Here is a 25,229-nt window from a genome sequence, read left to right as displayed (position 1 = left end):
TCCGTTTTTCTTCCTCAAGATTACTTTGGATATTCGGGGTCTTTTGTGTTTCCATACAAATTGTGAAATTTTTTGTTCTAGTTCTGTGAAAAATGCCATTGGTAGTTTGATAAGGATTGCATGGAATCTGTAGGTTGCTTTGGGTAGTATAGTCATTTTCACAATGTTGATTCTTCCAATCCAAGAACATGGTATATCTCTCAATGTGTTTGTATTATCTTTAATTTCTTTAATCAGTGTCTTATAGTTTTATGAATACAGGTCTTTTGTCTCTTTAGGTAGGTTTATTCCTAGGTATTTTATTCTTTTTGTTGCAGTTGTAAATGGGAGTGTTTCCTTAATTTCTCTTTCAGATTTTTCATCATTAGTGTATAGGAATGCAAGAGATTTCTGTGCATTACTTTTGTATCCTGCTACTCTACCAAATTCATTGATTAGCTCTAGTAGTTTTCTGGTAGCATCTTTAGGATTCTCTATGTAGAGTATCATGTCATCTGCAAACAGTGACAGTTTTACTCCTTCTTTTCAGTTTTGAATTCCTTTTATTTCTTTATCTTCTCTGATTGCTGTGGCTAAAACTTCCAAAACTATGTTGAATAATAGTGGTGAGAATGGGCAACCTTGTCTTGTTCCTGATCTTAGTGGAAATGGTTTCAGTTTTTCACCATTGAGAATGATGTTGTTTGTCATATATGGCCTTTATTATGTTGATGTAAGTTCCCTCTATGCCCACTTTCTGGAGGGTTTTTATAATAAATGGGTGTTGAATTTTGTCAAAAGCTTTTTCTGCATCTATTGAGATGATCATATGGTTTTTCTCCTTCAATTTGTTAATATAGTTTATCACATTGATTGATTTGTGTATATTGAAGAAACCTTTCATTCCTGGGATAAACCCCACCTGATGATAGTGTATGTGCTGTTGGATTCTGTTTGCTAGTGTTTTTTTGAGGATTTTTGCATCTATGTTCATCAGTGATATTGGCCTGTAGTTTTCTTTTTTGTGACATCTTTGTCTGATTTTAGTATCAAGGTGATGGTGGCCTCATAGAATGAGTTTGGGAGTGTTCCTCCCTCTGCTATATTTTGGAAGAGCTTGGGAAGGATAGGTTTTAGCTCTTCTCTAAATGTTTGATAGAATTGGCCTGTGAAGCCATCTGGTCCTGGGCTTTTGTTTGTTGTAAGATTTTTAATCACAGTTTCAATTTCAGTGCTTGTGATTGGTCTGTTCATATTTGCTATTTCTTCCTGGTTAAGTCTTGGAAGGTTGTGCTTTTCTAAGAATTTGTCCATTTTTTCCAGGTTGTTCATTTTATTGGCATATAGTTGCTTGTAGTAATCTCTCATGATTCTTTGTATTTCTGCAGTGTTAGTTGTTACTTCTCCTTTTTCATTTCTAATTCTGTTGATTTGAGTCTTCTTTTTTTTCTTGATGAGTCTGGCTAACGGTTTATCAATTTTGTTTATCTTCTCAAAGAACCAGCTTTTAGTTTTATTGATCTTTGCTATCGTTTCCTTCATTTCTTTTTCATTTATTTCTGATCTGATATTTATGATTTCTTTCCTTCTGCTAACTTTGGGAGTTTTTTGTTTTTCTTTCTGTAATTGCTTTAGATGTAAGGTTAGGTTGTTTATTTTAGATGTTTCTTGTTACTTGAGGTAGGATTGTATTGCTGTAAACTTCCCTCTTACAACTGCTTTTGCTGCATCCCATAGATTTTGGGTCGTCGTGTTTTCATTGTCATTTTGTTTCTAGGTATTTTTTGATTTCTTCTTTGATTTCTTCAGTGATCTCTTGGTTATTTAGTAGTGTATTGTTTAACATCCATGTGTTTGTATTTTTTACAGATTTTTTCCTGTAATTGATATCTAGTCTCATAGCATTGTGTTTGGAAAAGATACTTGATATGATTTCAATTTTCTTAAATTTACCAAGGCTTGATTTGTGACCCAAGATATGATCTATCCTGGGGAATGTTCCATGAGCACTTGAGAAGAAAGTGTATTCTGTTGGTTTTGGATGGAATGTCCTATAAGTATCAGTTAAGTCCATCTTGTTTAATGTATCATTTAAAGCTTGTGTTTCCTTATTTATATTCATTTTGGATGATCGGTCCATTGGTGAAAGTGGGGTGTTAAAGTCCCCTAGTATTATTGTGTTGCTGTCAATTTCCCCTTTTATGGCTGTTCGCGTTTGCCTTATGTATTGAGGTGCTCCTATGTTTGGTGCATAAATATTTACAATTTTTATATCTTCTTCTTTGATTGATCCCTTGATCATTATGTAGTGTCCTTCTTTGTCTCTTGTAATAGTCTTTATTTTAAAGTCTATTTTGTCTGATATGAGAATTGCTACTCCAGCTTTCTTTTGATTGCCATTTGCATGGAATATCTTGTTCCATCCCCTCACTTTCAGTTTGTATGTGTCCCTAGGTCTGAAGTGGGTCTCTTGTAGACAGCATATATATAGGTCTTGTTTTTGTATCCATTCAGCCAGTCTATGTCTTTTGGTTAGAACATTTAGTCCATTTACATTTAAGGTAGTTATTGATATGTATGTTCCTATTACCATTTTCTTAATTGTTTTGGGTTTGCTATTGTAGGTCTTTTCCTTCTCTGTGTCTCCTGCCTAGAGAAGTTCCTTTAGCATTTGTTGTAGAGCTGGTTTGGTGATGCTGAATTCTCTTAGCTTTTCCTTGTCTGTAGAGGTTTTAATTTCTCCATTGAATCTGAATGAGATCCTTGCTGGATAGAGTAATCTTGGTTGTAAGTTGGTTGTAAGTTTTTCCCTTTCATCACTTTAAATATGTCCTGCCACTCCCTTCTGGCTTGCAGAATTTCTGCTGAGAAATCAGCTGTTAACCTTATGGGAATTCCATTGTATGTTATTTGTTGCTTTTCCCTTGCTGCTTTTAATATTGTTTCTTTGTATTTAATTTTTGATCGTTTGGTTAATATGTGTCTTGGTGTGTTTCTCCTTGGATTTATCCTGTATGGGACTCTCTGAGCTTCCTGAACTTGACTGACTATTTCCTTACCCATATTAGGGAAGTCTTCAAATATTTTCTCAGTCCCTTTTTTTTTCTCTTCTTCTTCTGGGACCCCTATAATTCGAATGTTGGTACGTTTAATGTTGTCCCAGAGGTTTTCATTCTTTTTTCTTTATTCTGCTCTGCAGTAGTTATTGCCACTATTTTATCTTCCGGGTCACTTATCTGTTCTTCTGCCTCATTTATTCTGCTACTGATTGCTTCTAGAGAATTTTTAATTTCATTTATTATCTTGTTCATCATTATTTGTTTGCTCTTTAGTTCTTCTAGGTCCTTGTTAAATGTTTCTTGTATTTTCTCCATTCTATTTCCAAAATTTTGGATCTTTACTATCATTACTCAGAATTCTTTTTCAGGTAGACTGCCTATTACCTCTTCATTTGTTTGGTCTGGTGCATTTTTACCTTGCTCCTTCATCTGCTGTGTTTTTTCTCTGTCTTCTCATTTTTCTTAACTTTCTGTGTTTGGGGTCTCCTTTTCACAGACTGCAGGTTCGTAGTTCCCGTTGTTTTTGGTGTCTGCCCCCAGTGGCTAAGGTTGGTTCAGTGGGTTGTGTAGGCTTCCTGATGGAGGGGACTGGTGCCTGTGTTCTGGTGGATGAGGCTAGATCTTTTCTTTCTGGTGGGCAGGACTGTGTCCTGTGGTGTGTTTTGTGGTGTCTGTGAACTTATTAAGATTTTAGGCAGCCTCTCTGCTAATGGGTGTTGTTGTATTCTTGTCTTGTTAGTTGTTTGGCACGGGGTGTCCAGCACTGTAGGTTGCTGGTCATTGAGTGGAGCTGGGTCTTAGCATTGAGGTTGAGATCTGTGGGAGAGCTTTCGCCGTTTGATATTACAAGGGGCCGGGAAGTCTCTGGTGGTCCAATATCCTGAACTCAGCTCTCCCACCTAAGAGGCTCAGGCCTGACCCCCGGCAGAGCATCAAGACCCTGTCATCCACACGGCTCAGAATAAACGGGAGGAAAAAAAAGAACAAAAAGAAAAAAAAAAATAAGGGTATTAAAATAAAATAAAGTTAATTAAAATAAAGTTATTAAAATAAAAATATATATATTATTAAAAATTTAAAAATTAAAAGTAATTTAAATAAAAGAAAGAAAGAAAGAAGAGAGCAACCAAACCAATAAACAAATCCACCAATGATAAGTGCTAAAACTGTACTACAAAAAACAACAAAAAGAAAAATAACAAATGGACAGACAGAATCCTAGGACACATGGTAAAAGCAAATGTGTACAGACAAAATCACACAAAGAAGCATACACATACACACTCACAAAAGTGAAAAAGGAAAATATATATATATATATGAAAAAAAAGCAAGAGACCAACCAAATGAATAAACAAATCTACCGATGATAGTAAACTCTAAATACTAAACTAAGATAAACATAAAACCAGGAACAAATTAGATGCAGATATCAAACCCCAAGTCTACAGTTGCTCCCAAAGTCCACCGCCTCAATTTTGGGGTGATTCATTGTCTATTCAGGTATTCCACAGATGCAGGGTACATCAAGTTGATTGTGGAGATTTAATCTGCTGCTCCTGAGGCTGCTGGGAGAAATTTCCCTTCCTCTTCTTTGTTCTCACAGCTCCTGGGGTTCAGCTTTGGATTTCGCCCCGCCTCTGTGTGTAGGTCACCTGAGAGCGTCTGTTCCCCGCTCAGACAGGACGGGGTTAAAGTAGCAGCTGCTTCGGGGGCTCTGGCTCACTCAGGCTGTGGCAAATGTCCTCATTTTAAAAAAAGCTTATAATATATCTTTCTGTTAAATCAGGTATTTTACAGCTATGAGCACTGTTTATAGATCTTGGCAGAGGCTGTTTCCGGTAGCAATGCTTGGGCTCATCTGATTGATACCTTCCTTCTTGTCTAAGAATTTTTTATTAAACATCTTGTTTCTATACCTGCAGGGCTGACAGTATCAAATAAAGCAGGTGTTTCAGCCTTAGAAACTTCAAAATGTCAGGTTCTGTTTGTTATTGATGAATTGGAATAACAGGGATGATTGAGTTATTGCATGTTTTCAGAAAATCACCATGGACAACTAAAGTAAACATAAAGCCAAATCACGTAATACTATATACAGAGCTGAGAATACATGTGAATGTAATATACCGGCTCCTGAATAAGCTTTGTGTCTAAATAGAGGTGGTCAGGCAAAATAGCCTCTCTTGGGTCAGCATGAACTTATGAAAGTCAGGAAATAACAACCAGGTCATTGTACAAATAAAATTTTAGGACAGACTTTCTCTACAAGTATTTTAAAAGGACTGTATATTTTCAAAGGAAATAAAACCTGTTTTCGGTGTCTGGCGTTGTGGTAGGTAGAGTACGGAGAGGTTAGATAGGAAGAAATGGCGGTGGGCAGAGAGGATAAAAATTGAGTCAAAGGTCTCAGAGATGAGAATGTTGTTGGGGGAAAGAAAAGTAATTGTACTGGGATGAAGTGAGAAATCAATATGGACAGGTCAAGTGGAGTTGAATTATGGAGAGCTTTGAAGAACCCAATGAATAGTTTAGGCTCAGTTTGGTAGGTGGGGGAGGGAAGAAATAATCTTAAAATTTGGAGTTGGAAGGTAACTTTGAGGTCCATGTAGTTCGACTAGTTGAGAGGTTGAGGCTTTTCAGCCACATCATCAAAGGTTGACGAGCATCTGCTTTCATCGACAGAGCTCTCACTATTTCTCAAGGCAGCGGTCTCTGGAAATCTTGACTGTTAGAAAGTTCTTTCTTGAGTTGAGTTGAAATCTGTCTCCTTGTGGGCATACAGAACACTCCTAATCCCCCTTCTGTATGACAGCCCTTTAAATATTTGAAGACAGCTATCATGTCTTCTCCCAGTCTCTTACAGTTTATGAGCAGAGGAGAAATGTAATGAATGTCACGTTTACAGGATTGTCGGTTAATTTTAAGATGCAGAGCTCTGAGTGACAGAAGAAATGTTCCTTTGACTATGGTTCAGAGATTGGGCTTCATGTGCCTCCAAGTTGTCACGGTGTTATTCACCCCAAGTTGGATATAAGACAAGTATGTCTTTGATTTCATGCTTTCTTTAATGACAAGGCTTAGCAATCTTTCCTTTCTTCCTCCCTCCCTCCCTCCCTTCCTTCCTTTCTTCATTCCCTCCCTCCTTCCCTCCTTCTTCCTGCCTTCCTCTTTTCCTTCCCTTCTTTCTTTCTCTCCCTCCCTCCTTCTCCTTCTTTCCCCATCCCTTCTTCCCTTCCTTTCTCGCTTCCTTCCTTTCAAATACTTTTCTTCTCTTCTGTCATAGGAGTTGAATAGCACAATAGCTAAATGGTTCAGGCTTTGGAGTCAGTCCTGGATTTGAATTCCAGCTTTTCTACCTGCTTAGTGTGTGATGATAGGCAAGTTATTAATCCTATAAGATAGGTGTCCTTTTCACTCCATTGAAAAAGAAAGGTTCTAGTTACTTAACCTTTCTTTTTCAATGGAGTGAAAAGGACACCTATCTTATAGGATTAATATCAGGCTTAAATGGAAAAGACATATGCAAAGCATCTGATAAAAGCAGTCACTAAATGGGAGATCTTTTTATTATTTAAAAAAAAAGGAAACAATGAAAAGTATCTGCTGCAGTCAATAAATAAATAACTATATGTGTTAGTCAGGGTCCTCCAGAGAAGCAGAACCAATAGGATATATATAAATATAGAAAAAGATTTATTATAAGGAATTGGCTCACATGATTATGGGGGCTAAGAAGTCCCAAGATCTGCAGTCAGCAAGCTGGAGACCCAGGAGAGCCGGTGGGGTGAGTTCCCATCTGAGAACTGGCAGGCTCAAGACCCAAGAAGAGCCAGTGTGTCAGTTTTGAGTCCGACGTTCCAATCAAGGCAGTCAGGTAGGAGCAGTTCCCTTTTTGTTCTATTCAGGTCTTCAATCAATTGAATGAGGACTAACTACATTAGAGAAGGCAACCTGCTTTACTCAGTCTGTGGATTCATATGTTCATCTCATCCAGAAGCACCCTCCCAAACAAAGAATAATATTTGATCAAATGTCCAAGAACCCCATGAACCAATCAAGTTGACATATAAAATTAAGCATCACACTATATAGTATATTTCTAGGAAGTAAGAAGCTCTACAAAGAAAAATAAAACAGAATAAGGGAAGAGGGTGATGGGGAGTGCTGTTTTAGATAGGATAGTCATCTGTCAGGGATGCTTTAAAATGTACGTCTCCAGCAAGAGTGGGCTAAATGAGCGCTAAGCGCCCTCTGATTAATGTCGACTCTGAACACGACTGAAATGAACCCCCTGCTCCCCTTCCTTTAAAAAAAAAAAAATTATTTATTTATTTTTGGCTGAGTTGGGTCTTTGTTGCTGCGCGCGGGCTTTCTCTAGTTTCAACGAGCGGGGGCTGCTCTTCGTTGCTGTGTGGTGGCTCCGTGTTGCAGAGCACGGGCTCTAGGCGTGTGGGCTTCAGTAGTTGTGGCTCGTGGGCTCTAGAACGCAGGCTCAGTAGTTGTGGCGTACGGGCTTAGTTGCTCCGCAGCATGTGGGATCTTCCCAGACCAGGGCTCGAACCCATGTCCCCTGCATTGGCAGGCGGATTCTTAACCACTGAGCCACCAGGGACGCCCTCCCCTTCTGATCGATGGACAGCTTGTAACATTAATATGACAGATAACTAGTGGCCACCCATGTTGCATTATGTGAGGAGGTCTTCTACGGTGCTAGTAGCATGGTATGATGGAAGAGGCAACCAAACCTTTACAAGACCTGGTGTCCAGTCCTGGCTCTGCCTGAACTGTTCACTTGTCTCTCTGAAGCTCAATTTCATTTTCTGAAAATTGAGGACAATCGTGACTCCCCACAAGAATGTTGTAAGCATCAGAATATGCCAATGTATTGAAAAATCCTTTTAGAACCACTGAGCTCTTTGCAAATGTAAAATGATGTTAACTCTTAAAAAACAAAAAATCCTCAGGGATGTGTCTGAAGCCAGTCTTGGAAGCAAGCTCTTAGTTTAGAAACTTGAACTCAACCTTACCAGAGACTTAAGTGAGAAATTGTTCTGTGACCACAGTTTTCCTTCAAATGTCATGGTTAATGAGTGGCCTAGCTGGATATTTTGCTAGTGGCACTGAGAAAAATAATTCAGAGCCACTAAATGTATCAGACAAGTTGTGGTGAAAATGATCACGAGATTTTCTGAGTGCATATTAAGATAATGTGAGTAAAAATATTATGTGCTCCCCTTTCATTTAGCTTTGCCTCTGGCATTGGGAAAATATCAAGGAAGACAGGCAAACCTGATACAATCTCCCTGATCCCTAAATAACCGTAATCCACTTTTCCAGTGTGGTAGGGTGGCAGGGCAAGAGGAGAGACCACATTTAATTGAGCCAACATGGTTCATTTTTCTAGTGCCGTGCTGTAGGTATGAATTATGTGAAAGGAGGGAGTCTTTTTTAACAAGACAAGTCAGTGTACTTTATATTTATTGATGTACTATGTGCCGAGATCTCAGCCAAAGGGGATAAAAACATAAGACACAAATCCCTCACTTCTCAAAGAGTTCTGTCTAGTCAGGGAGATAGAAATGGAAACAAATTATAATAGTCCAGTGTTCTGAGTACAATAAACCATGTACAAATGCAGAGACAGTAAAGAGGAGCAGGTAATGAGTCCCATCTGAGGACTGTTGGAAGAGCTTCTTGGAGTTGGTGGAGTGTAACCTGGGTTTTGAAGGATGAATAGGAGTTTACCTGGCAGAAAAAGGCTGCTTCTGTCAATTCTCCCTTTTCTATTTTAATTAACTAAGTTGGTGAATACCCTTCTCCATAAATACATTGTAAATATTTCTATATTAACTATAATTACATCTTTAATTTGAATGTCATTAGAACAAAAGGAATACTATGATATAAAAAGGAGACTTTAAATGGTAATTTCATACCATTCTAACTAAAGTAGCACCTCCAAAGTCCCCCCACACCACTACTCTTTATATCACTCTGTTTATTTCTATAAAGCTCTTTTAAAAATCTGAAATTATGTTGTTTTGTTAATCTGTTTCCTCTCACTAAGAATTTAAGCTGCTGGAAGGTAGGAACTTAATTGTATTCTCGGTTGCCCAGAAGAGTGCTTGGGATATAGTAAATATTAAATAGACACATTTTTAATAAGTAAATTTCATACAGGAAATTAGTTAATATGAAATTAATATACATAGGTTTAGTGTAGACTGATTTATACTAATTCAGATTCCTTGAATTAACTTGTATTTTCAACATAAAATTTTCTCATGATGTCAGTAACACAGTAAAATTGGTGTAAAACTATAGTAAAAGGGACACTTGTCATGTGGGCTACTTAAGTGCTAAGTGCATACATTTGGGAGGGAAAAAAGTTATCTAGACAGTGATGCTTGCAAATGGCATATACTACCTGTGGACACAGCAGGGGCAAGTGCTGGGGTGACACTGCCTCATATTAGAGACTTTTCCCCCTGCTTTCTAAATTGATGTAATGTAGGGACCTTATTGAAGTCAGTATATCCTGTGGTTAAGAGCATAGATTTTGGAGATGTATTACCTGGGTTCAAATCAAAGCTTTGCCTCTTCACTGGGTGGCACTCTGGGCAAATCACACAGCACATGTATATCATATTTTTCGGCTGCAAATGGAACTGATAATGATACCTGTCTTATAGAGCTGTTATGAGGACTAAGTCAGTAGGTAAGTGTAGAGGGCATAATGTTTAATCTAACGATGTACATAACTTTCAGATATGAAATTGTTAGTTTCTTTGGACCTCCTTATCTTGTACCTACAGTTGGTGTACTGCATAATGGGAATTGTTCCTTCTGATTCAATCTGTGACATTCAGAGTGTTGTTTTTATTTGTGATGTAGCCCATGTATTGGGTGCTTTCCTTCAATTGTGGTCAGCTGCCTAGCTTTTTTTTTTTTTTTTGGTACTACCTATATTTTCAGAATTGCATTTTAGATAAAGTTCATGTTAAGCCAAGAGCTGAATTAAAATACAGTTCAAGAATTCATTTCCTCTGCTCCTTTGGTTTAACTTTAAATACAATATTGACGGCAAAAAGAATTTATTTCATTTAAAATAATTAATTGGACTAATTTCAGTGTTTGGCTGTTATGAATCAAATTGCTATGAACATTTGTGTGCAGTTTTTGTCTGAATGTAAGTTTTCACTTCTCTGGAATGTGTCCAAGAGTGTAATAGCTGGATTGTATGGTAATTTTTTGTATACTTTTTAAGGAAGCTGCCAAACTGTTTTCAAAGTGGTTGTACCATTTTATATTCCCATGAGCAAAGTGTGAGTGATACCGTTTCTATACATACATGCCAGCATTTGTTGTCACTATGTTCTATTTTAGCCATTTTGATAGGTGTGTACAGTGAAATCTCATTGTGCTTTTAATTTGCATTTTCCTGATGGTTAATGATGTTGAATATCTTTTCATGTGATTATTTGCCATCTGTGTACCTTCTTTGATGAAATATTTGTTCAGGTTTTACCCATTTTCTAGTTGGATTGTTTGGTTTTATTTACCTGTGAGTTTTGAGAGTTCTTTATGTAACCTAGATACTAATCCTTTGCTGAGTGTGTGGTTTGCAAATACTTTCTCCCAGTCTATAGCTTGTCTTTTCATCTTCTTCATATGAGCTTTCACATAGCAAAAGTATTTTATTTTGATGAAGTCCAGTTTATCAAACTTTCTTTTTATGTGTTTGTACTTTTGGTGTCGATTCCAAGAACTCTTCTTCTAGCCGTACATTCCAAAGATTTTCTTCTACTTTTTTCCTAAAAGCTTTATAATTTTACTTTTCACATTTAAGTTGATGATCCACTTTGAATTAATTTTGGTATAAAGTATAGGGTTTAGGTCAAGTTTCTTTCTTTCTTTTTTTCTTTCTTCCTTCCTCCCTTCCTTCCTTCCTCCCTCCCTCCCTTCCTTCCTTCCTCCCTCCCTCCCTCTCTTTCTTTCTTTCTATCTTTCTTTCTTTCTTTCTTTCTTCCTTTCTTTCCTTCCTTTCTTTCTTCTTTCTTTCATGGATATCCAGTTGCTCTCGCACCATCTGTTGAAGTACTTTTGAACATTTGTCTAAAATCATATTTAGTTATAAAATCATATAGTTGAGCATATTTGTATGGGTCTATTTTGGCTTTTCTATTCTTTTTCATTGATGTGTGTGTCTAACCCTCTGAAATACCCATTACTTATTTACAGTAAGTAGGGTGAATACCCAGTAAAATGATTCCTTCCATGTTATTCTTCTTTGTCATGACTTCTAAAAAAACTATTCTGGGGTCTATGCCTTCCCATATAAATTTTAGAATAAGCTTGTCTATGTCTTAAGAAAGCCTTTCTGGGATTTTGATAGGAATTGCATTAAACCTATAAATCAATTTGGGGATAATTGACATCTGTACTATGTTCCGTCTTCCTGTCCATGAATATGGTAGACTTCTCCATTGGTTTATGTCTTCTTTGACTTCTATCAGTAGTGTAATTTGCAGCACACAGATCTTGCACATGTTTTAAATATATACCTAAATATTTCATTATCTTTAGAGTAATCATAAATGCTATTAAATTTATTTTTTTCCAGTTGAATGAGTACAAATTGTACCTCATCGTGATCTTGATTTTTTTATTATTGTGATCACCAATGTAGTTAAACATTCTTTTCATTCATTTGTTAACCATATTATATATTTCCTATTCTCTGAAGTATCTATTCATGGTTTTTTATGGATTTATGTATTCTTTTTTTTTTTTTTTTGGATTTATGTATTCTTGATGCTGATTCTTTTTCAATTTTTTACATTGTACATGTCTACTTCCAGTCATAACTTATCTTTTTATTTTATTTAAGGTGTCTTTTGATGAACAACTTAAAAAAATTTAATATCACTAAATTTATCAGTATTCTAATTTCTATTCAATTAATTTTCTATCTTACTTTGGAGATATCTAGAATTTTTATCTCCAAGTCAAAATGACTTGAAAGAGCTAAGTTAACAGAATATTTTTATTGGAAACAATTTTAAAATGGAAAATATCAGTTTTCATAGCCCTCTTCTAAGTAAGCAAAGAGAAACTGCTCCCTTTCTAAGATCCTGTCTGCAGTGTACCCAAACAATTAAAAAAATTTTAAATTAAAAAGTGAAATAATATCCCCAATAGTTTTGGAAGAAAAAGAAAACTACTTTTCATTTCAGGTCAGTTTCCCCATAAAAATTGAGAGAAATAGATTCTTAAAGCTTCTTAAGACTTTAATTTTCCCTGAGTATTTCCAAAGCACAAACTAATTTCTACCCCATGACTTCTTGCATTGTTCTGTTTTAGAACTTTTTAGTGTGGTACAGAGGGCTGACTCCTAAGTTAGTGGTGGCTTTGTATTTGGTCATTAAAGAAGGGAGATTTGGTGCCCAAAAATGTAATATATAAACTTCGGATTGAGCTGTATTGTTTAGCTTACATAATGAGTATCTGAGTATTTCCTTGACAAATACATTTTTTCCCCATCTGGTAAAAGGATCTAGGTATTCCACGAATGTGAAAAAAACCAAGATCCAAGATCGTTTTAACTAAATGTGGCCAGTAGGTACAGAGATATATATTAAATTGAGATATATATTAAACATAGTAGTTCAACTATTTCCCCCCCAGGAAAAAATATATTCAATTTATTTATGAACACTTCTTTATTTTGCTTTTCACTACATAAATTATATTTTAAATTCTGTTTTTTTGTCATTTTAATGTTAGAAAGCAAAGTAGGGATTTGCTGGGCATTTCAAGAAGTTGACATGGACACATATACACACACAATATTCCTGATCTCCAGTCCTAATATGAAAATTCAGCAAAGTTAAGCCATCCTTTGGGAAGGACAAACTGCAGTAAAAAGCACTGCTGGTAAAGATACTGACAATACTGTGACATTTTTAAGGATTCTTAAACCCATTAAGAATACTCTAGTATTCTGGCTCTGTGTGAATGTAAGTGGTGGTTTTCACCTCATCCAGCACAGACCTACCCCCTTTATTGCAAGGACAGCTGTTTGCCCTTCGCCTCTTGCCCGCAATCACTGTGGGCTAAGACTTTCCCTGAGGGCAAAGCTTAAGGGAGTGCCACTCCAGTCACCAGGCATCCTTTTCTAGATCCTTATTCTGAAACTTAATTTAAAAAATCAATTACTTAAATGACTTTTAGGGATAAAATCTTACTGTCAGATAGACACAATATGTAAAAATATTTGAATTGGGGGAAATTCTTGGGCTCTTTTCCAATTTTCTTCTTCCACAAACCCTTCCTATTTTAGCAAAGGTCTGTGTACCTTTCTTAGATTAAATGCACGGCCCTGCCTTTTCCTTGAATTCAGGAAGCCCATGTTTTCTTCTCTTATGACTGACTTCCTCTAGCATAGACTTATCAGAATGGGAGAGCTGCCTCTCTGCTTCCTGGCTATCTTCCCATCCCTGTTGACTCTCCTACACGGGTGTTGCTAAGACCTTTCCTGGAAAGAAGCTACAGACTAAAACCCAAAACTGGATGCTTTTGCACAGACACTACTTTTTAAAATACGCAGAAGGCTTGAGTTGCCAAGATGCTGTGAACCTGCCAGTGTTTTGCTATTTCCAGAACGTTGGCTCCGCTGCCAGCTGTTACCACATTTTTATTTCCTGGTAAAAATGCATTGAAAAGAACGGTTATAAAAATATGGTTGCTTTAATGGAAACTTTATTGTATTCTTAGCACCAAATTATCTGAAAGACTTAAAATAAACTCACTCTTTTAAAAGTTCCAACAGTAACACAGATACTTTTTTGGTCTGTACTTTGCAGAAGTGAAGTTTTTCTGTCAAACTCCAGCTATTGCTGATATTGTAATCCTGGTTGATGGTTCATGGAGTATTGGAAGATTCAACTTCAGACTGGTTCGGTCTTTTTTGGAAAACCTGGTTACAGCATTCGACGTGGGCTCTGAGAAGACACGAATTGGTACATCTTCTACCATTAACAGCAGTCTGCTGCCAGTGTAAAACCACCAGGAAGCTTCTTAAGAAATTTCAAAGATTCTTTACCAAATGGTTTTCAGAATTACAGGTTTAACAATAGTGATATTCCTAAAAGGGCAAGTTTGCGTCAATAAATATTTATTTCTACTAATTTTTGCAATGACAGTGTCACTCAATTAACTATTGAACACATTTCAATTTTCTAGAAAGCCAAAATCTTCTCTGCCTAATAATAATAATAATAATTTTAAAGTTGCCATTTGTTTAAGAATTTATTGGGTAAAAGTTTTCTTTTTATTTAAAAAAAACACAGCTGAATCCAGTGAAATGTTTAACAATTGGAAAATGTTTTATAGTACAAGGTAATCTTTGCCAAATTAATTCTAGCTGAGATAAAAAGCAAAAAAAAAGGTGTAAATCATTGAGCAACATACCCATTTTATTATATAAAGTCTCCTAGTTTCCCTTCTAAATAGCCATAAAGAAAGCTCATTCCTTTGGGAATAAAAACAAACACTATAATGTATACAGAAGTCAAAATATAATGTACACATGAAGCTGGTATAATGTTATATACCAATGTTACCTCAATGAAAAATATTAAATAAATCTAGACCTTTTCTCTACAAACATGATCAGACTTTAAAAAAAAAATGCTAAGTACCTGATTGGGTACTCGCTTCTAGATGGCTAGAAAATATATACATTCCTTCAGCCCCCAGCTATGTTGAAAATTCCTTAAATTGATGTCAAGAACTCATTTTGGAAGTACCTAGCGAGGCAGAGAAAAAAATGTTGCGAAGATTAGGCCCTTCGTCATTCTAGTTTCTTGAATGGTCCACTAGATCTTTGAGTAACCCATCATTTCTGGGTGGGCTTTCTCATCTTTCTTTTCCAGGTCTTGCACAGTATAGCGGCGACCCCAGAATAGAATGGCACTTGAATGCTTTTAGCACAAAAGATGAGGTGATTGAAGCTGTCCGAAATCTACCATACAAGGGAGGAAATACACTAACAGGTATGTTTTTGTTTAGTCCACATTTTTAGCAACATATCTTGCTGAAGAATAGTTTTATTACTTCGTTTTGCCACTTTGCATGTCTTAGCATAGTATTTTTAAACCAAACTAGCATATAAAGTTCTTAGATGGCTCTTTTCTCAAACCTAGCATTAAGAGTTAAAACCTAGACATCTCATGCCTCTTGCTATATGAATATAATGTCCCAGGAAGGGCTTGGTTGAACTAGAAGAGAACCGAGCAGTCCCTGACGCTGACAGGCTTTAGTAGCTGTCTTAACCTTTGTCAGTTCATTTTTCTTCCTCTTCACCTGTTTTTCCTCCAGTCACGCTGTCAATCCAATAAGATCAAATTTCTACCTATTTTCAAGGAAGATATTTTCTTTACCCTTATTCTTCAATCAGTAGTTATCATGGAAATATTTATGGAGCTTTGGTTCACCAATATTTTTGATAAATGAGTACAATCGGCCCTTAGCATCTGCAGATTCGACCAACCAGGGATCAGAAATATTTGGAAAAAAATTCCAGGAATTTCCCAAAAGCAAAACTTAAATTTGTCGCATGCTGGTAACTATTTACAGACAATTTACATTGTATTAGGTATTATAAGTAATCTAGGGATGACTTAAAGTATCCGGGAGGGTGCACGTTGGTTGTATGCAAATACTACTCCATTTTATATGAGGGACTTGAGTATCCATGGATTTGGGTGTCACAGGGGGTCCTAGAACCAATCCCCCTGTGGATACCAAGGAACAACTGTAATGTAAGAATATTTAGATTACAGTTATCCATGACCCAACCACAAAAAGTTATCACAGGTTTTAACCCTAATACATGCAGTTTCCTTCTGTGGGCCCACAATGTGGATGCTCAGTTTAAATAATAGAGATGCTGTCATTGAATTTTAAGTAAACCACTGAAATCCTGATAATTGCTTTGCCAGTTGGAGGTTTAATCTAACAAGTTTTTTGTTAATACAACAAAAATTTATTAAGCACAAATCCTATAACAATATTTGGTATTTATTTTTTCTGGGTGAAAAGTGTCACACTCAAAAGGCAGGAGTTCAACTATCATCTTAGATCTGCCCCTTCTACCTCTATAAAACAGAGAAAGAGAATTTGTGGGTTTTTTTAGATCATCATGAACAAAATTGAAAATGTAGTGATGATATTTGGGACATTTGCTTCTGTGTGGGTATTCTTGCTTCATCCTTAATTATAAAGGTTTAGATTTTCTTGTACACAGATCTGTCAATATACATTTGATATGAATTCAATGTTCTTTATGAATGTTAGTTTCTGAAATGATGCACTATTCAGCTATTTTTTATTACCTCTGTTTTGGTGGGTTTTAGTTTTTCATCAGATCTGTCAAAGAATAGTTTATTGTAAAAATGAAGATGAAAGTTCACATCTAATAAAAACTCTTTTAACTTTCTAAGTTACTCATCTTGTGGTTACATTTTGCAGAATTGGAAGGCTTTTTATTAGAGATGATTGGTTTGTATTTATTTTTCTTGTTTTCTCCTAGGTCTTGCTTTGAACTACGTCTTTGAAAACAGCTTTAAACCAGAAGCGGGAGCAAGGACTGGAGTGTCCAAAATTGGCATTTTAATCACAGATGGAAAATCCCAAGATGATATTATTCCACCATCCAGAAACCTTCGTGAATCTGGTGTAGAACTGTTTGCCATAGGTATTTGTTAATTATGGTCCTGTTTCAACAATGGACACAGACACACAACCACTTAAAACTATATATGATGCAAAGTACACTCCACTGAAAGCCAGGAGACCTGAACACTTTCAAGTCTTTTTTTTTTTTATTGGAGTATAGTTGATTTACAATGTTGTGTTAGTTTATGCTGTACAGCAAAGTGAATCAGTTATACATGTACATATATCCACTCTTTTTTAGATTCTTTTCCCATATAGGTCATTACAGAGTATTGAGTAGAGTTCCCTGTGCTCTACAGTAGGTCCTTATTAATTACCAATATTATAGATAGTAGTGAGTATATGTCAATCCCGATCTCCCAATTTATCCCTCTGCCTCCCCCTGGCCTTTTCCCCCCTTGGCTCTAGTCATAGCCAGTCATTTGATCTGAGCCCAACTTCCTTACATTAAAAATGGAAGTGATGGAACTGATGGATCTTATGGTGTGAGGATCTCTAGGTGAGGTACCACACACAAAATGTTGTGAAAAGCATAAAGTGCAAAGGTTAGGTACATATTCGTTACCATTTAGTTAGTCAAGACTTTTCTCTTTAGTATCACTTTATAGTTATCTCTTCTCTGATAGTGTAGAGAGAAACCAATTTATCATTTTCAAGGAATTAAGGTCTTGTAGTTAAGAAAGCAAAGAATTGTAGATATGCAGTATTATTTCCTTGAATATAACCCTTTATAAGGTATCGGTTTGTGGGAAGAATATGTATGGCACACACTCAGAATAACTGCAAAATATTTAGTTGATGCAATTTTGCTCTTGATTAAGTTGTTTACATTTTCTTTGGTGATAGGAAGGCCTTCTATTTAGTAGAGACTGACCAAAAAAAAAAAAAAAAAAATAGAGACAATTCCTCTAACTGATTTCTAGATTTGTTACTCAAAATGTGGTTTATAGAATGTTTCATTCGAGAAGTATTTGCTTCTTTGCTGGGTGGCAGGCATTTTGGTGGGTGCTGGAGCATAAATATGAACAAGGTAAAAATCCTTACAGAACAAATTCCATCCAAGTCATGATTACCATTTCCTCACTTTTCCGTGCTCTTTACAACAGACTGTTTTGTTTGGAAAGGTGAGAGAGAAAGAGAGATTTGGGGCTTATCTTCTCTAGAATATTCTTAAATGATCCAAACTTGTTGGTTTTAACTAAATGCCATGAAAAGTATTATTGACATTAAGCTCATTGCTTCAGCATGCACTGTTATTTTGCTATCGTGGACACAGATCCAACTATGCATTTTAAAAGCTATTGTAGAGGTCCGTCAGACAAGGAACATTAGAGAGATTGATTTAATTTTTATTTTTTATTTTGCTATCCTTTTGTTCAACAAAGAAAATCCCTACAGAAGACTTACGCTAATAAGGGATTAATTTATGTGTTTACTCTCCATTCTGTGGTCTCGTTAATGATGAATGGATGAGTTTAAGTGAACTCATTCAGATGTGATTTGGACTTTTTCTCTGGGAATTACCTGGAAATCAGTAGTATTTATTATCTTATAACCCCCTAAAGCAAATAGTTCAGAAACAACTGATGCTTTGTTACTCAGTCTGTTGAGGTTGGCAGATAACTTAAATGGCACAGCTGGGCACCTAAGAAGTAATTAATGTTGCCCCAGGTAATCTCTCTTCCTTGCTTCCATAGTACCTCTTTTTAACATCCTTAGATAATTGCAATGACTGGGATTTTTAAAGAAATGCTTCTTGTTTACTGAAGCCTGGGGAAGAGAAATCTACCTTTACACCCATGAAACCCAATCCTGTGCCTCCCTTTTTCTATTTCTAATTTCACTGGTAAATATTTACTCATTTTAATGTGTAATCTTCTGAGAGGCAGCTTGAGATAGCATAAGAGCATATGACTTTGGATCTAGACTGCCTGGGTGAAACCCCAGCTGTATACTTACTGGTTGTGCTTCCTTGAGCAAGTGAATCAACCTCTCTGTGCATCAGCTTACTCATCTGTAAAATGGGAGAAACAGTAATGCCAAACTCTTAGGACTGGTTGTGAAGATTAAATGTGTTAATATATAGAAAACACTGAAGTGCTTGGGGCATAGTAAGCACACTCTAATTGGTAGCATCCATGGCTAAGATAGACTAGAAAATTCCAAGAGGGCCAAGGATTTTCTGTCTCAATTTAAGTAAACTAATTTTATAAAAATTTAAACCTGAAGTTCGGATAGTGTAGAGTACTGGTTTAATTACTATTGCTTCTGCAATATTTATGAAAGACAGAAGTTAGTTTCATCAATACATCTTCCTGTTAAGATGTACTGAACAAAATTAAGACTTAATCATTTAAAAATGATTTTGAGGGAATTCCCTGGTGGTCCAGTGGTTAGGACGAGCCCTTCCACGGCAGGGAGTGCAGGTTCGATCCTTCGTTGGGGAACTAAGATCCCACATGCCGAGCGGTGAGGCCAAAAAATAATAAAAATTTAAAAATAAAATAAAAATGACTTTGAAAGTGAATTTAAAAAACAATCTGACATGAGATGTGCCTCTTTAAAGTACAGGTGCTTTGGTTGCGGTGGAGACTGACGGGTACAGGTCGGGCTCACTGCAGTTGCTTTTTCAAATGGGGCACGACCGTCATGACCCTCCCTGTTGTCCTCAATGCCAGGGGTGAAAAACGCGGATGAGAATGAATTGCAGGAGATCGCCTCTGAACCAGACAGCACTCATGTGTACAATGTCGCCGAATTTGACCTGATGCACACAGTTGTGGAGAGTCTGACGAGGACTGTCTGCTCCAGAGTGGAAGAACAGGACAGGGAGATCAAAGGTACAATGAGTGACAGAGCACAGTTGCTCTGCTCGTGTGGGTATTACTCTGTGCAAAAGTCTATCATGGATTATGAAAATTCTTATCATTTTTCACATTGACTTACTAAACAGTCCTTTGTGCTCTCAAGACAGGGATCATCAGAATAGAAAAGGGAGTATATTGGTAGGTTCCATGGGCTTGTGGGAGGGATACTTTAAATTACTAGATAATATCTCCATGGTGTTGCATTTAGACCATCCTGTTTGTTTTTTAAATAAATGTTGGATTTTGAGATCATTGAGCATTCACATGAATCTGTAAGAAATAATGTAGAAAGAGATCATGTATATTTTACCTGTTTCCCTCAATGGTAACATATTACAAAACTACAGTACGATATCACAGTCAGGAAAGTGACGTTCATACAGACAAGGTACAGAACATTCACGTCACCACGAGGACCATTTCTGTTTTCCTTCTATAGCCACATTCCTTCCCTCCCCCAGCATCTTCCTAACCCCTGGCAACCACTAATCTGTTCTCCATCTCTAAATACTTTTCATTTTGGAAATATTATATAAGTGGAATTATACAGCATGTAACTTATGAGGACTGGCTTTTTTCACTCAGGGTTATTCCCTGGAGATTCGTCAAAGTAGTTGCATATATCAGTAGCTCTTTCCTTTTTGTTGCTGCGTTGTATTCCATGGTATGGATGTACCACACTTTAACAATTCACGCATTGAAAAACATCTGCGTTCTTTCCATTTTTTGGCTGTTACCAAAAAAGGCTGCTGTGAACATTCATGTATAGGTTCTTCTGTGAACATAAGTTTTCATTTCTCTGAGATAATGCCCAGGAGTGCAACTGCTTCATCATATTGTAATTGCATGTGTAGCTTAGTTTTAATTAAGAGGCTGCCAAACAATTTTCCAGGGTGGCTGTAGCATTCTACATTCCCACCAGTAACATATGTGATCCAGTTTCTATGCATTGTCACTAACATTTGTTGTTACTATATTTTATTTTGGTCATTCTGATAGGTGTGGAGTGCTATCTCATTGTGGTATTAATTTTCATTTTCCTGATAGCTAATGAAGTTGAGCACCTTTTCACATGCTTATTTGCATTTGTATATCCTCTTTGATGAAACATCTGTTCATATCTTTTGCCCATTTTCTTTTTTTTTTATTTTTATTTTATTTATTTATTTTTTTAACATCTTTATTGGGGTATAACGGCTTTACCATGGTGTGTTACTTTCTGCTTTATAACAAAGTGAATCAGCTATACATATACATATATCCCCATATCTCCTCCCTCTTGCATCTCCCTCCCTCCCACCCTCCCTATCCCACCCCTCTAGGTGGTCACAAAGCACGGAGCTGATCTCCCTGTGCTATGCGGCTGCTTCCCACTAGCTATCTATTTTACATTTGGTAATGTATATAAGTCCATGCCACTCTCTCACTTCGTCCCAGCTTACCTTTCTGCCTCCCCATGTCCTCAAGTCCATTCTCTACGTCAGCATCTTTATTCCTGTCCTACCCCTAGGTTCTTCAGAACCTTTTTGGGTTTTTTTTAGATTCCATATATGTGTGTTAGCATACGGTATTTATTTTGCTCTTTCTGACTTACTTCACTCTGTATGACAGACTCTAGGTCCATCCACCTCACTACAAATACCTCAATTTCACTACTTTTTATGGCCAAGTAATACTCCATTGTATATATGTGCCACATCTTCTTTATCCATTCATCTGTTGATGGACACTTAGATTGCTGTCACGTCCTGGCTATTGTAAATAGTGCTTCAATGAACATTGTGGTACATGACCCTTTTTGAATTACGGTTTTCTCGGGGTATATGCCCAGTAGTGGGATTGCTGGGTCGTATGGTAGTTCTAGTTTTAGTTTTTTGAGGAACCTCCATACTGTTCTCCATAGTGGCTGTATCAATTTACATTCCCACCAACAGTGCAAGAGGGTTCCCTTTTCTCCACACCATCTCCAGCATTTATTGTTTGTAGATTTTTTGAAGATGGCCATTCTGACTGGTGTGAGGTAATACCGCTTGTGGTTTTAATTTACATTTCTCTAATGATTAGTGATGTTGAGGATCCTTTAATGTGTTTCTTGGCAGTCTGTATATCTTCTTTGGAGTAATGTCTATTTAGGTCTTCTGCCCATTTTTGGATTGGGTTGTTTGTTTTTTTGATATTGAGCTGCATGAGCTGCTTGTATATTTTGGAGATTAATCCTTTGTCACTTGCTTCGTTTGCAAATATTTTCTCCCATTCTGAAGGTTGTCTTTTCGTCTTGTTTATGGTTTCCTTTGCTGTGCAAAAGCTTTTAAGTTAAATCAGGTCCCATTTGTTTATTTTTGTTTTTATTTCCATTACTCTAGGAGGTCAAAAAGGATCTTGCTGTGATTTATGTCATAGAGTGTTCTGCCTATGTTTTCCTCTAAGAGTATTATAGTGTCTGGCCTTACATTTAGGTCTTTAATACATTTTGAGTTTATTTTTGTGTATGGTGTTAGGGAGTGTTCTAATTTCACTGTTTAGAAATTAATTTAGCTGTCCAGTTTTCCCAGCACCACTTATTGAAGAGGCTGTCTTTTCTCCATTGTATATTCTTGCCTCCTTTATCAAAGATAAGGTGACCACATGCACGTCTGTTTATCTCTGGCCTTTCTATCCTGTTCCATTGATCTATATTTCTGTTTTTTTGTGGCAGTACCGTACTGTCTTGATTACTGTAGCTTTGTAGTATAGTCCGAATTCAGGGAGCCTGATTCCTCCAGCTCTGTTTTTCTTCTCAAGATTGTTTTGGATATTCGGGGTCTTTTGTGTTTCCATACAAATTGTGAAATTTATTGTTCTAGTTCTGTGAAAAATGCCATTGGTGGTTTGGTAGGGATTGCATGGAATCTGTAGATTGCTTTGGGTAGTATAGTCATTTTCACAATGTTGATTCTTCCAATCCAAGAACATGATATATCTCTCCATGTGTTTGTATTGTCTTTAATTTCTTTAATCAGTGTCTTATAGTTTTATGCATACAGGTCTTTTGTCTCCTTAGGTAGGTTTATTCCTCGATATTTTATTCTTTTTGTTGCAGTGGTAAATGGGAGTGTTTCCTTAATTTCTCTTTCAGATTTTTCATCATTAGTGTATAGGAATGCAAGAGATTTCTGTGCATTAATTTTGTATCCTGCTACTTTACCAGATTCATTGATTAGCTCTAGTAGTTTTCTGGTGCATCTTTAGGATTCTCTATGTATAGTATCATGTCATCTGCAAACAGTAACAGTTTTACTTCTTCTTTTTCGGTTTGGATTTCTTTCATTTCTTTTTCTTCTCTGATTGCTTTGGTTAAAACTTCCAAGAGTATGTTGAATAATAGTAGTGAGAGTGGGCAACCTTGTCTTGCTCGTGATCTTAGTGTAATTGGTTTCAGTTTTTCACCATTGAGAATGATGTTGGCTGTGGGTTTGTCATATATAGCCTTTATTATGTTGAGGTAAGTTCCCTCTATGCCTACTTTCTGGAGGGTTTTTATCATAAATGGGTGTTGAATTTTGTCTAAAGCTTTTTCTGCATCTATTGAGATGATCATATGGTTTTTATCCTCAATAATCACATTGATTATTGGCTTATGTTGAAGAATCCTCGCATTCCTGGGGTAAACCCCACTTAATCATGGTGTGTGATCCTTTTAATGTGCTGTTGGGTTCTGTTTGCTAGTATTTTGTTGAGGATTTTTGCATCCATGTTCATCAGTGATATTGGCCTGTAGTTTTCTTTTTTTTGTGGCATCTTTGTCTGCTTTTGGTATCAGGGTGATGGTGGCCTTGTAGAATGAGTTTGGGAGTGTTCCTCCCTCTGCTATATTTTGGAAGAATTTGAGAAGGATAGGCGTTAGCTCTTCTCTAAATGTTGATAGAATTTGGCCTGGTGAAGCCATCTGGTCCTGGGCTTTTGTTTGTTGGAAGATTTTTAAACACCAGTCTCAATTTCAGTGCTTGTGATTGGTCTGTTTATATTTTCTATTTCTTCCTGGTTCAGTCTCGGAAGGTTGTGCTTTCTAAGAATTTGTCCATTTCTTCCAGGTTGTCCATATTATTGGCATGTAGTTGCTTGTAGTAATCTCTCATGATCCTTTGTATTTCTGCAGTGTCATTGTTACTTCTCCTTTTTCATTTCTAATTCTATTGATTGAGTCTTCTCCCTTTTTCTTGATGAATCTGGCTAACGGTTTATCAGTTTTGTTTATCTTCTCAAAGAACCAGCTTTTAGTTTTATTGATCTTTGCTATCGTTTCCTTCATTTCTTTTCCTTTCGGATCTGATCTTTATGATTTTCTTTCCTTCTTCTGACTTGGGGGTTTTTGTTCTTCTTTCTATAATTGCTTTAGGTATAAGGTTAGGTTGTTTATTTGAGATGTTTCTTGTTTCTTGAGGTAGGATTGTATTGCTATAAACTTCCCTCTTAGAACCGCTTTTGCTGCATCCTGTAGGTTTTGGGTAGTCGTATTTTCATTATCATTTATTTCTAGGTATTTTTTTGATTTATTCTTTGATTTCTTCAGTGGTCTCTTGGTTATTTAGTAGTGTATTGTTTAGCCTACATGTGTTTGTATTTTTTTCAGATTTTTTCCCTTTAATTGATATCTAATCTCATAACATTGTGGTCAGAAAAGATACTTGATATGATTTCAATTTTCTTAAATTTACCAAGGCTTGATTTGTGGCCCGAGATATGATCTATCCTGGAGAATGTTCCATGAGTAATTGAAAAGAAATTGTATTCTGTTGTTTTTGAGTGGGATGACCTATAAATATCAATTAAGTCCATCTTGTTTAACGTATCATTTAAAGCTTGTGTTTCCTTATTTATTTTCAATTTGGATGATCAGTCCATTGGTGAAAGTGGGGTGTTAATGTCCCCTGCTATGGTTGTGTTCTGTTAGTCTCCCCTTTTATGGCTGTTAGCATTTGCCTTATGTATTGAGTTGCTCCTATGTTGCGTGCATAAATATTTACAGTTGTTGTATCTTCTTCTTGGATTGATTCCTTGATCATTATTTAGTGTCCTTCTTTGTCTCTTGTAATAGTCTTTATTTTAAAGTCTATTTTGTCTGATATGAGAATTGCTACTCCAGCTTTCTTTTGATTGCCATTTGCATGGAATATCTTGTTCCATCCCCTCACTTTCAGTCTGTATGTGTCGCTAGGTCGGAAGTGGGTCTCTTGTAGACAGCATATATATAGGTCTTGTTTTTGTATCCATTCAACCAGTCTATGTCTTTTGGTTGGAGCATTTAATCCATTTACATTTAAGGTAGTTATCGATATGTATGTCTCTATTACCATTTTCTTAATTTTTTGGGTTTGTTATCATAGGTCTTTTCCTTCTCTTGTTTTTCCTGCCTAGAGAAGTTTCTTTAGCATTTGTTTTAAAGCTGGTTTGGTGGTGCTGAATTCTCTTAGCTTTTGCTTGTGTGTAAAGGTTTTAATTTCTCCGTCTAATCTGAAAGAAATCCTTGCTGGGTAGTGTAATCTTGGTTGTAGCATTTTCCCTTTCATCACTTTAAATATGTCCTGCCACTCCCTTCTGGCTT

The 25,229-nt window shown here is 36.4% G+C and overlaps 1 protein-coding gene and 1 long non-coding RNA gene across 6 annotated transcripts in view; one reads left to right on the top strand and one right to left on the bottom strand.

Annotated features, from left to right (window-relative positions):
- The window catches only part of COL14A1 (collagen type XIV alpha 1 chain), a 241,550-nt gene that overhangs the window by 48,213 nt on the left and 168,108 nt on the right, over positions 1–25,229 (top strand). For all 5 annotated transcript variants that reach the window (XM_036829890.1, XM_036829894.1, XM_036829891.1 and 2 more), the window contains exons 6-9: positions 13,907–14,062; positions 14,978–15,097; positions 16,636–16,800; positions 19,460–19,621. In XM_036829890.1, the coding sequence (XP_036685785.1) occupies positions 13,907–14,062; positions 14,978–15,097; positions 16,636–16,800; positions 19,460–19,621 (603 nt within the window). The remainder of the gene's footprint in view (positions 1–13,906; positions 14,063–14,977; positions 15,098–16,635; positions 16,801–19,459; positions 19,622–25,229) is intronic.
- On the bottom strand, positions 804–23,373 carry LOC118883272. The gene is made up of 2 exons (XR_005016983.1): positions 23,303–23,373; positions 804–901 (listed from the first exon to the last, which is right to left on the bottom strand). It is a non-coding gene; the product is annotated as an uncharacterized LOC118883272 (long non-coding RNA).

This window comes from Balaenoptera musculus, chromosome 17 (assembly GCF_009873245.2).
Source record: "Balaenoptera musculus isolate JJ_BM4_2016_0621 chromosome 17, mBalMus1.pri.v3, whole genome shotgun sequence".
Lineage (NCBI taxonomy): Eukaryota > Metazoa > Chordata > Mammalia > Artiodactyla > Balaenopteridae > Balaenoptera > Balaenoptera musculus.
This window is presented reverse-complemented; position numbering and strand designations above follow the sequence as displayed.